General features: G+C 39.5%; 1 protein-coding gene across 2 annotated transcripts in view; it reads right to left on the reverse strand.

Annotated features, from left to right (window-relative positions):
• The window catches only part of PARP9 (poly(ADP-ribose) polymerase family member 9), a 43,296-nt gene that overhangs the window by 11,926 nt on the left and 14,142 nt on the right, over positions 1 to 17,228 (reverse strand). For both annotated transcript variants that reach the window (XM_053564417.1, XM_053564418.1), the window contains exons 8-9: positions 4,632 to 4,677; positions 2,105 to 2,485 (exon numbers count right to left, since the gene is read on the reverse strand). In XM_053564417.1, coding sequence (XP_053420392.1) covers positions 2,105 to 2,485; positions 4,632 to 4,677 — 427 coding nt within the window. The remainder of the gene's footprint in view (positions 1 to 2,104; positions 2,486 to 4,631; positions 4,678 to 17,228) is intronic.

Consider the following 17,228-nt stretch of genomic DNA (forward strand, 5'->3'; position numbering starts at 1 on the left):
GACACTGTAAATTAACGTTAGAGAGCAAAAGCCCACATTTAGAAGGTGTAACATTAGAGTGCAGTTCACTTGAGTTCAACAAACATTTACTAAGCCCCTCCAATATGCCAGGCTCTGAGCTGAGCACTGGGGATCCAAAGATCACAAACTTCTACAGTAAGAAGCACTCACTGGGAAGGATTAAAAGAGTAACATATAAAGGAAGTGATGCCTAACTTCAATTTTTTAAAATACTTTATTGTTCTGATGGATATTTCATATTTCTTAGAATAACTCATCTCAAAATTATCCATGTTGTTACCAAAGATTTTGATGTGATGAAGAAAGAGTGAGTCTGCATGAACCTGTGAAATGCTGCTGTGGCTTAATATGCTTAGTCATCAACTACCAAAAGGGGCTTACATGACTAAATTGCCGGCAGCTGGGAGAATGCGTCAACCTTATCAGTGCCGTTAATTTAAACTAATGCTGCAAGCTTATAGGAGATCAAAGTTTCTTTGTATTCTGTTCTCCTGAGCTGACCCTGGTTCCTGTTTAAACATCCACACTCCTTACATCCCATAAACAAAGTAGAAATCATAATCTTGGTTCTCACACTTGTGTATTATTTTTAATATACATTTCTTGACACTGGGTTTTCTGTGGATTGTGGATGCAACATTTAATGCAAATTCTCACTCACTTTGACCATTTCCTCCTGAATTATTTTTATGAACACATTGTGAAAATAAGGTATCCTTACAGGGCAGCGCCTGTGGCTCAAAGGAGTAGGGCACTGGCCCCATATGCCAGAGGTGTTGGGTTCAAACCCAGCCCTGGCCAGAAACTGCAAAAAAAAAAAAAAAAGGTATCCTTACAAATTTTGCATCTGAATCCTTGTATCTCTGACTAAATCTGTTCTTCACATAAGCAGTGATCTTCCTAAAATACAAGTCTGATTTCATCTCTGCTTAAAAACCTTTAAGGTTCCCCATTTTCTTTGAGAACAATTCTAAACACTCTCATGCGATTTTTAAGGTTTTGCATTATCTAGGCCCTGTAACAGTCTTATTTCTTGAAATTGTCTTTGCCTGGTTAATTTCTACTTATTATTCAATTGTCCATTTATGACAGCTGTGAGAAGGCTGCCTCCCCAGTTTGGGTTAAGGGCCTCTCCTCAATGCTCCCAGAGAACTTCTACCTTCTCTATCATAACTAACCTCCTCCCCAATTAGACTTTGAGCAGGAACAATGTTCATCTTGTTTATCACTGCACAGGGATTGGCACATATCATGGGTACAATATGCATTAGTTGAACAAAATAATCTTCTATCTCCCACGGTGGCATTACATGTATAAAAGGCACGATTTTCTAGTTAGTTTTGGCCTCTGTTAAAGAGATCTCTCCAGGGCGGTGCCTATGGCTCAAAGGAGTAGGGCACCGGCCCCATATGCTGGAAGGTGGCAGGTTCAAACCCAGCCCTGGCCAAAAACTGCAAAAAAAAAAAAACAAAAAAATCTCTCCAGACACAAATTCCTGATGAATTTAGCCCCCAATGAATTGGAGATACTTGAGTATAACTTACCAATGAATAATTTCCAAATGCTATCTATGAACAAATGCAGCAAAACACAATAACATAAATTAATCAGGTAGAACATGTCTACATTGGAATGCTCCATCTGCAGAATTAGGGGTGAACGTTTTCCCCCATGGCTTAGGCTTGAGTTTTATCCTAGGTTTTCCATGTACTTGCCACTTAGGCAATCCATGTTATCAATAGTAAATTCAATTGTGTGTGTTTCCATTTACTAATAAATAACCCTGATAGTAGAAAGAGAGCAAAAAAATGGCTCATAAAACTTTATGACCTAACACAAAACCAGAATGGTATACCCTCTTCTCTCTTATCCTATCTCTTACCTACGTACATACATATACATTTGCGCCCAAAAGAAGAAAAAGTTGGGAGAGCTGACTTTCTTTTTTTTTTTTTTTTGTTGCAGTTTGGCCGGGGCTGGGTATGAACCAGCCACCCTTGGCATATGGGGCTGGCGCCCTACTCACTGAGCCACAGGCGCCGCCCGAGAGCTGACTTTCTAACTTAGCAGAAAGTTACTCACCCGCCATGCTCCAAAGGCTTTGCTCATTTTTCCTTGCCACTTCCTCCTGAACTTTGCACAGCATATGTTCAATGGACAAAACCACTTCAATGAGGTCAGCCTGCGCTCCTTTAATCTCTAACCTTGCCTTTTCCAGACTGGTATACTCTGAGATGGAGACATCTGAAGTTTTCTGAAGCTGAGCCAAAAGGTCATGTTCCTTTTCCCCAAAGTACAGAATATGATTATTCTCAATGTGGTGGTGGTCCTGGAGGGTCAATATTCTTTGGATCCATGCCTCAGCCTCATGCATCTCTTCCTTGTTGCAGCTCATCAGATTGATGACGGGAGATCGAGCTTCAAGCCCATTTTCTCTCTTTTCCTCTCTGGTCGACTGGGGGACTGAAATGACTATCATAAGCAACCACAGAAGGCTAATGGGCTTTAAAATAGTGCAGAACAAAATACAATGGCCAGTGTTCACCACAATGATATTGTCACCACTGTCAGAAGTAGCAGCTCCTATCTCTGAAAGCTGGGCTGGGTACATGGTCTTCATATCTTTACACTAAAATGCACACCTCTTCAGGAACAGAGTGTGTCCTGTAACAGGTTGACTTTATCATATCTTGCTCATCTGTGTTAGATTTGTCAGTTCACAGATGAGTTCACCTTGAGATCTCACCCTGGATGTTCATTTTTACTTCCTGCTAAATGGAATTTTCTTTACCTCTTGCTATTACCAAGTTTAAAGTCAAATATCTCTGAAAGCCATAAAGCTTAAAGATTGAAAATTATTTTTTAAAACAACCAAACATAAAAGCCTGGTTATAAAAATAAAATGTTTATTATTGAAAAATTGAAAAATTATCAAACTACAGTGAAAGGAAGAAATACCTATAATTCCACTACCCAGCATTCCTTATTACATCTTATCCACGTATAACAGGACATTATAGACCTTCTATTGTTTAAAAAGTGGAGTTAGGGAAAAAAAAAAAGTGAACTTAGGAGTAAATTTCCCTCTCTCTCTCTGTGTATATATATATATACACACACACATATATGTTTATTCTAATTTTAGTATATGTGCTGCTGAAGCAAGCACTATTCTTCTAGATAACTAAATTGTTCAGATCACTAAACACTAAACTGTTCTAGTACCAAAACACATTTAGTTTTAACTATTTATGAATTAAGTATTTCTAATCGAAACACCTTTCTGCCTTCCTAAATAGTTTAATCTTTCTTTGATAATCTGCAATCATTAATCATTATTAATGTAAATTATTATCATATGCTATATAATTCCTTTATAGATGTCTTCAAGAATTATTGAATAAATGGTAACACTTGCCCCTATTATTCATATTAATGACATATAGACCTTTGTGTTTCTTTTCCATGTTATCCTCATTTAAAACTCCTTATCTAGCTGCCCTGGGTTCCTTGCAGTTTCCCAAATTTGTACTGGATTTATTTTCTCATGTTGGTTTTCTTTACCTTGGATGCCCCACCCCACCATCTCTGGACATTGAAAATCTTGCCACCTTCAAAACCCAGCTTAGAATCATCTCATTGATGAAGCCATTCTTGATACCTTCTAGTCACAAGGAAATCGCTCCCTCCTCTGGAGTTTATAATGGATAAACACCTGAGGAGTTTATCCATTTTCTCATGCATTATTTATCCCCTGGCATTTATTTAGTGTTTTGCAATTGGTTGGCATTTTTAAAAAATCTCAAATTATCCTTATAGCAATCTGCTGTTATCACTATACAGATAAATAAACAGGCTTGTCATAGGCATAGTCCTAGAGGAGAACTGTTAAAGTTCCCCTTCTTTACTTCCATCATTGCCAGCCCCACTGAACATTCCGAGTCCACCCAAATGCAACCGAAAAGAATGGAGTTATGAGACAAAGCTAATCCTTCTTCAGTCCCCAACAACCAAGACTGGTTTAGTCCACTAATCCCAAACCTGGCTCAGCAAAATTGACTAGGAGCATTCAAAATGGATCTGCTTGGCTCAGACCCAGAGTTCCAGAATCAGAATTGGTAGAGTTGGGCCTACACATACTTTTGTCTGGTTGGTTGGTTTTTCAAGTTTCCATCATGATCTCAGTGATTACTCAGGTTTCAGTAGCATAGGATTAACCCATTTATCTGGTATTACTAAGACATGTTCTCTGTAATTAGTGGTAAATAACCCCATTCGGATGTTAAGAGCAGAAAGAGTGGCTAGCTTAGCCAGTTTATGGAGGATAGAATTTTTTCTTATAAAAAACTATAGACACCAATTTATGAATAAACTACCTATACTGTGGATTATCTACTGTGATGCAGCCTTCCCCCTGGACATATCATGAAACCAGACTGAGCAAGAACAGAGTCATGATCAAAGAATAAATAGGTTGGTATCTAAGCAGGATCGCAATGAAATATATTTGGCTTATGTCTTCTTCTCCCCTCTATTAGTTCAGATAATCATGAATGGTAGGAGATACTACCTGCAGGCCTGTGAATTTCTTACTTACAACTATACTTACTGTGATTTAGTATCTTGGACTTCTTTGTGATTTCAGTACAGAAAACCTACAAAAAGCAAAACAGAGCAGTGAATCATAAGCAAGTATATCCATTGTCATCAAAATCTCTTTATCTGCAAACACTACATTTGACCTTATTTACTGTCAGTTCCTATTGCCACAAATCTAAAGCAGCCTTTAGGAAAGTCCTAAGAAAGACCACCACAATCTGTTAGGACATGTAAGGGAAACCAGTATAGGAAAAATGGAAAGAAAACCAAAATCCCGTATTAAAAAAGAATGTATATTCCAAAGCAAAACACAACCATTCATTCATTCAACAGATATTACTTCTCTGTTTACTGCATGTCAGGTACTGAACAGATGCTCTTATAATTAATAAAATCCAAGTGCACTTTTTAAGTTGTTTGTTTGTTTGTTTGTTTTAAGAGTCGAGGTCTGACTCTGTCACCCAAGCTGGAGAGCAGTGGCTTGATCACAGCTCACTGTAGCCTTGAACTTCTTAAACTTCTGAGCTCAAGTGATATTTCTGCCTCAGCCTCCCAAGTTGCTGGGATCACAGGCATGAGCTACCACAACTGGCTAAAAATTTGTCAGTAGATTAAATAAGTGATCTGTTTAATATGTGTTAATTCCTATAAAGTGCTTAAAGTTGTTCCTAGCACATGGTAAATATTCACCATATATTAGCTATTGTAATTTTTTTTTTTTTTTTTTTTGCAGTTTTTGGCCAAGGCCGGGTTTGAACCCACTACCTCCAGTATACAGGGCCGGCACCCTACTCTTTTGAGCCACAGGTGCTACCCTATTATTTTATGAAATCTATAAAGATTTGTATATACTGCCATGCAGCTCTTTTAACTTAATCTCTATTTGAAATAATACCTTTCTCCTAGGATTTGGAATCACCATGTCTACTGTTTTCCTTATTCAAAGTAGATACAATTGCCAGTACAAAGGTCTCCAACTTATAATGGTTCAGTTTGAAATTTTTGACTTTATGATGGTGTAAAAGTGATGCCCATTTAGTAGAAACTGCACTTCTAATTTTGAATTTTGATCTTTTCCCTGGTGAGTGATATGTGGTATAAAGCTGTCTTGTGATGCTAGGAAGTGGCAGCAAATCATAGCTCCCAGTTAGTCAGGCAATCACACAAACAACCAACACTGTACAGAGTGCTGTATTCAATAAATTATATGAGATATTCAATGCTTTATTATAAAATAGACTTTGTGTTAGATGATTTTTGCCAAACTGTAGGCTAATGTAAGTGTTCCAAGAATATTTAAGGTAGGCTAAGCTAAGCTATGATGTTTGGTGAGTGAGGCATGTTAAATGCATTTTTGGGGGGGGCACCTGTGGCTCAGTGAGTAGGACACCAGCCCCGTATACCAAGGGTCATGGGTTCAAACCCGACCATGGCCAAACTGCAACAAAAAAAATAGCTGGGGTGCGGAGGCAAGATGGCTGACTGGAGCCAGCTTTCCACAGTAGCTCCTGTCCAGAAGGAGAATTAAAGGACAGAAGTTTAGCAAGTAAGCTGATGGTCTGGAGCTGAGCCAAGGTTGAAGAACGCACATCAACACTGCTGAGGCGAGCTGCAAGGATACAAACAAAAGGTACAAAATCCATCCCAAGTGGACAGGAGTCCCCTCCCTCATGAAAATGGGTCAGAGCATACTCCATACAAACAGGCAAACAGAGTTCAAAAGTCCTCCCATTTTATTCCACAGGAGAGACCCTCTAAAAACCAGACCTCCTTCCCCTACTAGGGTGCCATGGCACTCTCCTGCCAGGCATAAAACTGTTTAAAACTGTATATATTCTCTACCTGCAATTCTGAACTCCCAGCACTCCCCTCTACTCTTACCCCAAGGTCTGAAAGCCTGTCCCCCATGGAGTCCAGATTCCTGGGCATTTTCTTGAGAGGTGTGGACAGGGCATGGGCTATTGCAGGTCTGTGCTGATTCTGTGGCACAGGGGCAAGGAGAAAATGGTGGACTGAAGGAACCGGGAAAGGCAGAGGCATTGCCCCCTGGCACAGTGCAGCATCGACAGGAGGGGGAACAATAGGGCTCGCACCCCTGGGGATATTTTGGAATGACACTCCCTGTCTCTCTGGGCAACCAGAGAAAGCTGGGCATCTTCTCCGGTAGCAGACATTGGCAGAACAGATCTGGGATGGTAATGCAGGCCCTGTGAGCAAAGGGTATGCCTGAGGTGGCACCGGCCTGAGCAGAGCGCAGCGAGAGGGAGAATTGAAGACCCATCCACAGAGACGGCATACTCCCAGGGTGGGGCTGTGCCAGAGGACTGCTTTATTGAGCCTAAGAAACACCCGGCCCTCAGGGGATCATAGCTGAGACAAAGGCAAGCAGGAAACCAAAAGCTCAGTGTAAGCTCTAACTGCACCGCCCCAACACAAACTGCAGGGGAAACAGAAACAACAGCTCTGGGCAGTGGCACAAACCGGGGCTGAGTTGCAGTTTCTCTGAACTCAAATAGTGTCTGGTCCACAGGGGAATATAGCCAGGACAGAATCACAAATTCTGCACAAATATAAGTGTCAGCAACATCAATCAGGGGCAGGGCTGGAACTGAGTGAACTGCCTCAGCTTCCATTAACCACCCAAGGTTGTCAGGCCTCAGCTTTCCCTGCTGGATAGTGGCAGAGTGCGGAGGTCTGGCCGAGGACACATAAGATCTCTCTGTGACTCAGGAAGGCTCAAACCCCTGTAGCATCTGCTCATTGGAGGGAATTGGGACATAGCCCTGCAGGGTAACCAGGGTTACCTCTGGGTGTGACAGAGGTACAAGGTGGGGAAGAAAGCGTCAACCTTCCCAGACTAATTCATTTGCTGGGGGGTGGGGGTCCCTCTGACCCCACAAAAGCACCAGAACAAGTCATACTTGAGCTGCCAGCAGACTCCTGCTATCTAGTTGCCAGAGACCTTTTGAACACCCTCACTTGAGAACAGGTGCTGACTGGGACAATTGATTTGGCTCTCTCAGACTGGACCCAACGACTATCCAAAGTGGTACCCTGGTGTGTGGTTGTGAGAGGGTTTGATTTTCCTTTTCCAGTTGTTGCCATGGGAAACAGGATGACTTAATTGCTGGTATTTCTCCACAGCTGAGACTTCAACCCAGAGTAACTAATTCACTAGAGTAGGACAGAGACCAGCTGAAAACAAGACAGAGCCACTTAGTCCCACCACACCAAGTAAGTCCCCAGTGTCTCAGGCCGTAGCACTGTACAGGTCCTTTGCAAAGCTCTAGGGGAAAAGGTACAGACACAGTCACAGCTCTTGGGCAAAGGCTAGTTAATCACTACTCCAGGAGCACCCCCGAACCAAACTTCACCTTATCCGCTCAGCTAGCCAAACGGTGTAAAATAATCATGGGGTGGAATCAGCAGAAAAACTCCAGTAACACGAATAAGCAGAGTAGATCAACTCCCCAAGGAACAATATGGTGGACACAACTGAAGATCCCATTCATAGAAAAATGGCTGATCCCATTCAGAAATCAAATTCAGAGATTGGATTGCAAATAAGATTGACAGAATGGAGATAAAGTTGGAATTGGAAATTCAAGGAACAATTCAAAAATTGTCTCAAGAATTCAATGAATTCAAAGACAAAATCACCAAAGATTTTGACACATTGAGGCAAGAATTTGCACTCCTCAAAGATCTGAGAAGTACAGTGGAATCTCTCAATAACAGAATGGAGCAAGCACAAGAAAAGATTTCTGACATTGAAGACAAAGCTTTTGAACGCTCCCAAGCACTCAAAGAGGAAGAGAAATAGAGAGCAAAAATGAATCATTTTCTCAGAGAGCTCTGGGATAATTCGAAGAAGGCTAACATAATTCCTGAAGGTGATGAAGTTGCTTCACAAAGCACAGAGGCCTTTCTTCATGAGATAATGAAGGAGAACTTTCCAGACATGCCAAGAGATTCTGAAATTCAGATAGCAGACAGTTTCTGAACCCCAGCACAACTCAACCTGAATAAGACACATCATAATTAATTTCAATAAAGTTAATATGAAGGAGAAATTCTGAAAGCAGCTAGACGTAAGAAAACCATAACCTACAAGGGGAAGAATATTAGAATGACTGCAGACCTCTCTGCTGAGACCTTTCAAGCTAGAAGAGGGTGGTAATCGACTTTTAATATCCTAAAACAAAATAACTTTCAACCCAGGATCCTGTATCCAGCTAAACTGAGTTTCATTTATGATGGAGAAATTAAATACTTTAATGAAATTCACATGTTGAAGAAATTTGCCATAACTAAACCAGCTCTCCAGGATATTCTCAGACTTATCCTCCATAATGATCAGCGCAATCATCCACCACAAAAGTAAACTCACTCCGAAACTTTTGATCAAATTCCAACTTCCACAGTGGCAAAAGGATTAAAAATGTCCACTGGACGTTCGAAAAACTCGATACCCAAAACTCTACCAGGCTTATCAATCTTCTCAATTAATGTGAATGGTTTAAATTGTCCTCTAAAGAGGCACAGGTTGGCTGACTGGATACAAAAACTCAGGCCAGATATCTGCCGCATACAAGAATCTCATCTTACCTTAAAAGATGAATATAGACTCATGGTGAAGGCATAGTCATCTATATTTCAGGCAAATGGATGTTGCAATTTTATTTGCAGATACAATAGGCTTTTTTTTTTTTTTTTTTTTTTGTAGAAACAGAGTCTCACTTTATGGCCCTCGGTAGAGTGCCGTGGCCTCACACAGCTCACAGCAACCTCCAACTCCTGGGCTTAAGCGATTCTCTTGCCTCAGCCTCCCGAGTAGCTGGGACTACAGGCGCCCGCCACAACGCCCGGCTACAATAGGCTTTTTTTAAATTAAATCATAGCTGTGTACATTAATGCGATCATGGGGCACCATGCACTGGTTTTATAAACAGTTTGACACATTTTCACCACACTGGTTAACATAGGCTTCCTAGCATTTTCTTAGTTATTGTGTTAAGACATTTATATTCTACATTTACTAAGTTTCACATGTACCCTTGTAAGATGCACCGCAGGTGTAATCCCACCAATCACCCTCCCTCCACCCATGCTCCACCCTTCCTCCCCTCTCTCTCCCCCTTCCCCATATTCTTAGCTTACAACTGGGTTATAGCTTTCATATAAAAACCATAAATTAGTTTCATAGTAGGGCTGAATACATTGGATACTTTTTCTTCCATTCTTGAGATACTTTACTAAGAAGAATATGTTCCAGCTCCATCCATGTAAACAACAATAGGCTTTAAACCAACAAAAGGAAGGAAGGATAAGGATGGTCACTTCATATTTGTTCAGGGTTACACTCAATATGATGAGATTTCAATTATTAACATTTATGCACCCAACCAGAATGCACCTCAATTTATAAGAGAGATTTTAACAGACATGAGCAACTTGATTTCCTCCAGCTCCATAATACTTCTAGATTTCAACACTCCTTTGGCAGTGTTGGACCGATCCTCCAATAAGAAGCTGAGCAAAGAAATCTTAGATTTAAACCTAACCATCCAACATTTGGATTAACAGATATCTACAGGACTTTCATCCTAACAAAACTGAATACACATTCTTCTCATCAGCCCACAGAACATACCCCAAAATTGATCACATCTTAGGTCACAAGTCTAACCTCAGCAAATTTAAAAGAATAGAAATTATTCTTTGCATTTTCTCACACTATAATGGAATAAAAGTTGAACTCAGTAACAACAGGAATATGCATACTCATACAAAACCACGGAAGCTATATAACCTTATGCTGAATGATAGCTGGGTCACAAACGAGATTAAGAAGGAAATTACCAAATTTTTGGAACAAAATGATAATGAAGAAATGAATTATCAGAACCTCTGGAATACCGCAAAGGCAGTCCTAAGAGGGAAATTTATAGCACTGCAAGCCTTCTTCAAGAGAACAGAAAGAGAGGAAGTTAACAACTTAATGGGACATTTCAAGCAACTTGAAAAGGAAGAACATTTCAATCCCAAACCCAGCAGAACGAAATAACCAAAATTAGAGCAGAATTAAATGAAATTGAAAACAAAAGAATTATACAACAGATCAATAAATCAAAGTTGATTTTTTGAAAAACTCAATAAAATAGATAAACCTTTGGCTAATCTAACCAGGAAAAAGAGTAAAATCTCTAATTTCATCAGTCAGAAATGGTAATGGTGAAATAACAACAGACTCCTCAGAAATTGAAAAAAATCCTCAACGAATATTACAAGAAACTTTATTCTCAGAAATATGAAAATCTGAAAGAAAATGACTGATACTTGGAAGCTTGCCACCTTCTAAGACTTAGCCAGAATCAAATGAAAATGTTGAACAGGCCTATATCAAGTTCTGAAATAGCATCAACTATACAAAATCTCCCTAAAAAGAAAAGCCCAGGATCAGATGGCTTTACATCAGAATTCTACCAAACCTTAAAAGTGGAACTAGTACCTATATTACTCAACCTTTTCCAAAATATAGAAAAAGAAGGAATACTACCGAACATATTCTATGAAGCAAACCTTGATCCCCAAACCGGGAAAAGACCCAACAAGAAAAGAAAATTATAGACCAATATCACTAATGAATATTGATGCAAAAATATTCAACAAGATCCTAATAAACAGAATCCAACAACACATCAAACAAATTATACACCATGACCAAGTGGGTTTTATCCCAGAGTCTCAAGGCTGGTTCAATACATGTAAATCTATAAATATAATTCATCACATAAACAAATTAAAAAACAAAGACCTTATGATTCTCTCAATTGATGCAGAAGAAGCTTTTGATAATATCCAGCATCCTTCATGATCAGAACACTTAAGAAAACTGGTATACAAGGGACATTTCTTAAACTGATAGAGGCCATCTACAGCAAACTCACAGCCAATATCGTATTGAATGGGGTGAAATTGAAATCATTTCCACTCAGATGAAGAACCAGGCAAGGTTGCCCATTGTCTCCACTGCTTTTTAACACCGTAATGGAAGTCTTAGCCATTGCAAGTAGGGAAGAAAAGGCGATCAAGGGTATCCATTATAGGGTCAAAAGAAATCAAACTTTCACTCTTTGCAGATGATATGGTTGTATATCTGGAAAACACCAGGGATTCTACTACAAAACTCTTAGAAGTGATCAAGGAATACAGCAGTGTCTCAGGTTACAAAATCAACACTCATAAATCTGTAGCCTTTATATATACCAACAACAGTCAAGCTGAAAAAACAGTCAAGGACTCTATTCCATTCACAGTAATGCCAAAGAAGATGAAGTATTTGGGAGTTTACCTAACAAAGGATGTGAAAAATCTCTAAAAAGAGAACTATGAAACTCTAAGAAAAGAAATAGCTGAAAATGTTAACAAATGGAAAAACATACCATGCTCATGGCTGGGAAGAATCAACATTGTTAACATGTCCATACTACCCAAAGCAATACACAATTTTAATTCAATCCCTATTAAAGCTCCACCTTCATACTTTAAAGATCTTAAAAAAATAATACTTCATTTTACATGGAATCAGAAAAAACCTGGAATAGCTAAGACATTACTCGGAAATTAAAACAAAGCAGGAGGAATTATGCTACCAGACCTCAGACTATACTATAAATGGATAGTGATCAAAACAGAATGGTACTGGCACAAAAACAGAGAGGTAGATGTATAGAACAGAATAGAGAACTAAGAGATGAACCCAGCTACTCACCATTATTTGATCTTTGACAAGCCAATTAAAAACATTCAGTGGGGAAAAGATTCCCTATTTAACAAATGGTGCTGGGTGAACTGGCGGAGACCTGTAGAAGACTGAAACTGGACCCACACTTTTCACCATTAACTAAGATAGACTCTCACTGGATTAAAGATTTAAACTTAAGACATGAAACTATAAAAATACTAGAAGAAAGTGCAGGGAAAACTCTTGAAGAAATCGGCCTGGGAGAATATTTTGTAAGGAGGATCCTCCCAAGCAATTGAAGCAACACCAAAAATACATTACTGGGACCTGATGAAATTAAAAAGCTTCTGCACAGCCAAGAACACAGTAAGTAAAGCAAGCAGATAGCTCTCAGAATGGGAAAAGATATTTGCAGGTTATGTCTCTGACAAAGGTTTAATAACCAGAATCCAGAGAGAACTCAAACATATTAGCAAGAAAAGAACAAGTGATCTGATCTGAGGCTGGGCAAGGGACTTGAAGAGAAACTTCTCTGAAGAAGACAGGCTCACGACCTACAGACACATGAAAAAATGCCCATCATCCTTAATCATCAGAGAAATGCAAATCAAAACTACCTTGAGATGTCATCTAACTCCAGTAAGATTAGCCCACATCACAAAATCATAAAATCCCAAAACCAGAGATGTTGGCATGGATATGGAGAAAAGGGAACAGTTCTACATTGTCGGTGGGAATGCAAACTAATATGTTCCTTTTGGAAAGATGTTTGGAGAACACTTAGGGATCTAAAAATAGACCTGCCATTTGATCCTACAATTCCTCTATTAGGTATATATCCAGAAGACCAAAAATCACATTATAACAAATATATATGTACCAGAATGTTTATTGCAGCCCAATGCATAATTGCTAAGTCATGGAAGTAGCCCAAGTGACCATCGACCTATGAATGGATCAATTAATTGTGGTATATGTACACAATGGAATATTATGCAGCCCTAAAAAAGATAGAGACTTTACCTCTTTCATGTTTACATGGATGTAGATGGAGCTGGGACATATTCTTCTTAGCAAAGTATCTCAAGAATGGAAGAAAAGTATCCAGTGTACTCAGTCTTACTATGAAACCAATTTATAGCTTTCTTATGAAAGCTATAACCCAATTATAGTCCAAGAAGAAGGGGAAAGGGGAGAGGAAGGGGAGGGGTGAGGATGGGTGGAGGGAGAGTAATTGGTGGGACCACACCTACTGGTGCATCTTACAAGGGTACATGTGAAATGTACTAGGTATAGAATATGAATGTCTTAACACAATAACCAAGAAAATGCCGTGAAGGCTATGTTAATCAGTTTGATGAAAATATTTCCAATTGTATATAAAACCAGCAGATTCTACTCCATGATTGCATTAATGTAGACAGCTATGATTTAATTAAAAAAAAAATAGCCAGGCATTGTGGTGGCCGCCTATAGTCCCAGCTACTCGGGAGGCTGAGGCAAGAGAATCACCTAAGCCCCAGAGCTGGAAGTTGCTGTGAGCTCTGATGCCACAGCACTCTACTGAGGGTGACAAAGTCTGTCTCTGAAAAAAAAAAAATGCATATTTGACTTACAATATTTTCAACTTATGATGGGTTTATCAGAACAAAACCCCATCATAAGTCAAGGAGCATCTGTAATTACTTCATTGAAAAGATGGTAATCTGATAAAGACAAGATTTTGCTTCGCATTTGAACTTTAACATGAAGTTTCTTAATTTATAGGATATTTTCTCTTGCCTCAGCTACCCGAGTAGCTGGGACTACAGGTACCCATGATAACGCCCTACTATTTTTTTGTTGGAGTTTGGCCAGGGCCAGGTTGGAACCTGCCACCCTTGATATATGGGGCCGGCACCCTACCCGAAAAGCCACAGGCGCTGCCCCAATTTATAGGATATTTTCTTCATAAATTATATTTGCAACTGCTATTTATCAGACCAAGAAGCCCTCAATCTTATGATAGGTAGTACCTGGAGAGGTTATGACAAGCTACTTAGGGAAGATGCCCTCCTCATGTAAGCACTTGCAAAGAAAACAAATGAGGTAATATTATCTGCTGACAAAAAAAGACTAATAAGAACTATCATACACAATGGATAAAAATTAGCCCTCTACAAAAGTCACTTTAAAAGTCAGGATGTGTAGCAGGCTTAAAAATCATTGGGCAAGGCTTTTGAATTGAAATGTGAAAGAAAACTGTAACAATCAATAGCAATAACACTTAAGAAAGAAGGTGTGAACAACAAATAAATGATCTGCAAGGAGTCTAGAAAAGTGGACTCAAAAGGCAAGAATTTAATAGTGTTCTTCCAGCTCTGTCCATGAGTGACTAACACTAGATCTAAGAGATGTCAGTGACATGTCCTTGAGAAGTGTTCCTTATTATAAGACGCAATATCTAGCACAAGGTAAATATGCAATAAATATTTGTTAAATAATAACCATCCATCAAAACAAACACCACATGTACTCACTGTTAAATTGGAACTAATTAGTCAACACTTATGTGCAGGTATGGAAATTACACTCATCAAAAATCAAGTAGGTGGGAGGGAGGAACAGGAGATGGGTAAATTCACACCTAATGGGTATGGTGTACACTATCTGGGTGAGGGGCACACTTATAACTTTGACTTGAACAGTACAAAAGCTATTTATAACCAAAGCAATTGTATCCCCACAATATTCTGAAATAAATTAATTGAAAAGAATAACCACCTATCACCTTTTATAAACACTCATTTCTACCCAAGCTCCTTATAATCATGAAATACTGGTAAGTATTTCACTCAGCCAGGAAATTATTTACACATTATCAATTCTGAGTTGGAAAATTTGAGTGTGTGAAAGACAAATATGATATCACTTTATTGTGAGGTTAGTGTAGGTTGGTCTTCCTGGGTCAGGTTAACGCTGGATATTTGACAAATCCATTTTGTGAGGACCTTCTTAAGTTGCCTTTTGATCTTTCTGTATACACATCTCTCATTGCAAGACTTATTTAGGAAGAAAAGAAAGGCTTATTAGAAGGCCAGAAGTGTATGCATATGTGTGTACACATGCCATAACTCCATGTTGATACAATATAGTGTTAATCTTAAAAAAAGCTAGAAGGAATGACCAATGTTCACTATGTAATATAAATCACTCTCCACTGCATTACAAAACTGAAAGATACATCATTCCTCGATCCCTCCGCCCCACTGTGTTTTCTGTGTAGTAGTTCAGAATAGAGACTTTCAGGGCAGACAGACCCAGGTTGGGATCTTAGCTGGCCACTTGATTAGGTGTGCACATATTAACTTCTGGATTATGTTTCCCCATTTATGAAATGGAGAAGACAACAATGGCTTCATTACAGGATTGAGGGGAGAACAAAATGGGACATCATACTCTCAGCACACTGCCTGGTCAATGCACTATGTGGCAATTATTTTTTATTTTTAGCTTCTGGGAAGCCCTCAGACTCTGGCTGATCTTTCCACTTTTCTTGAACTGCCATACACATTTTTGTTTGTAAGTTGGAGAGAATAAACCTTCTATTCTAGATGGGGTTAATTCTTTTTATTTGGATATGGTGTTTCCTAAACAGTTCAGGGATGTGCTCAGGGTGCCTATCTGGACCCAGGGATAGGCCTACGCTTAGAGAAAATGACTCCATTTCATGCATAGGACAACATGGTTCATTTTATCAGAAGGTGAGCTACTTCCTTGGGTCAAGTGCCACCATCTCACCAGTTAGCTGTAGATAAGGCACAGTGTGTACTGGAGCCAGCTCACATTGGCTCACAAGAGCCCACTGTTAGTATCTCTTCCAACTCCTCCTTCACTGATGTCACATTGATAGTTTAAAAGTAGCCTTTGAAATCAACAAATGCTACAAACCTTCCTGTGTCTAACTGGACAGCAGAAGGAATAAGTATCTTTGTACTTGCTCCAGGAAAGAGCAAACTAGAACAAGTATGAACTCATTTTCTTGTAGGGAGAGATAAAATGACAACCACACCCATGGAGCAGGCCAAGAGGTGGGAAGATGAGCAGTCAGAGAAGTAATATTTGGAGGCACTCTCTCCCAGGCACTGAGCAAGGCCCTTTTACCCCAAACCCAGACACATGCCAGGAAGTCTCACTAGCACTTGGATCTTGCTGTCAGCAGAATGAGAAAACCGGGTCTTAAAAACTATTTAAGCTGGGTGGCACCTGTGGCTCAAAGAGGTAGGGTGCCGGCCCCATACGCCGGAGGTGGTAGGTTCAAACCCACCCCCGGCCAAAAACCACAAAAAAAAACAAAACTATTTAAGATGCTGTATCTTATTTCATTTCTTTTTCATTCATTCTTCTCTAACATCATTAAACTCTTTTTTGAAAATGCTATGTAAGGGAGAATAAAGCAAAGAGGTGGTTGGTACTTCAAAGGCACAACAGCACAGTAATGCATGCTAATTATGCCAATGATACCGGGGACTTCTTCACATGTTAGAAACTCAGCATGATCTATGATCTGTTCATTCTCAAACTAAAAGCAGAGACAAGGAGAAAACTAAAGAAGCTGAACACACACAGATCTGTGTACACATAAGACACACTCCCCTACAACACATGTCCCTTCATTTTGTTAGAAGACAACTAATTCTGAGGTCATCTACCAGATGAGTTAAAGAATAGATTGAATCTGAAGACAGTACTAGGGATATGCAAAAATAGGACACATCCCTATTGTTAAAGAATTTATAATCTAGGGTGGCGCCTGTGGCTCAAGGAGTAGGGTGCCGGTCCCATATGCCAGAGGTGGTGAGTTCAAACCCAGCCCTGGCC

The sequence above is a fragment of the Nycticebus coucang genome, chromosome 16 (genome assembly GCF_027406575.1).
Source record: "Nycticebus coucang isolate mNycCou1 chromosome 16, mNycCou1.pri, whole genome shotgun sequence".
NCBI classification, from domain to species: domain Eukaryota; kingdom Metazoa; phylum Chordata; class Mammalia; order Primates; family Lorisidae; genus Nycticebus; species Nycticebus coucang.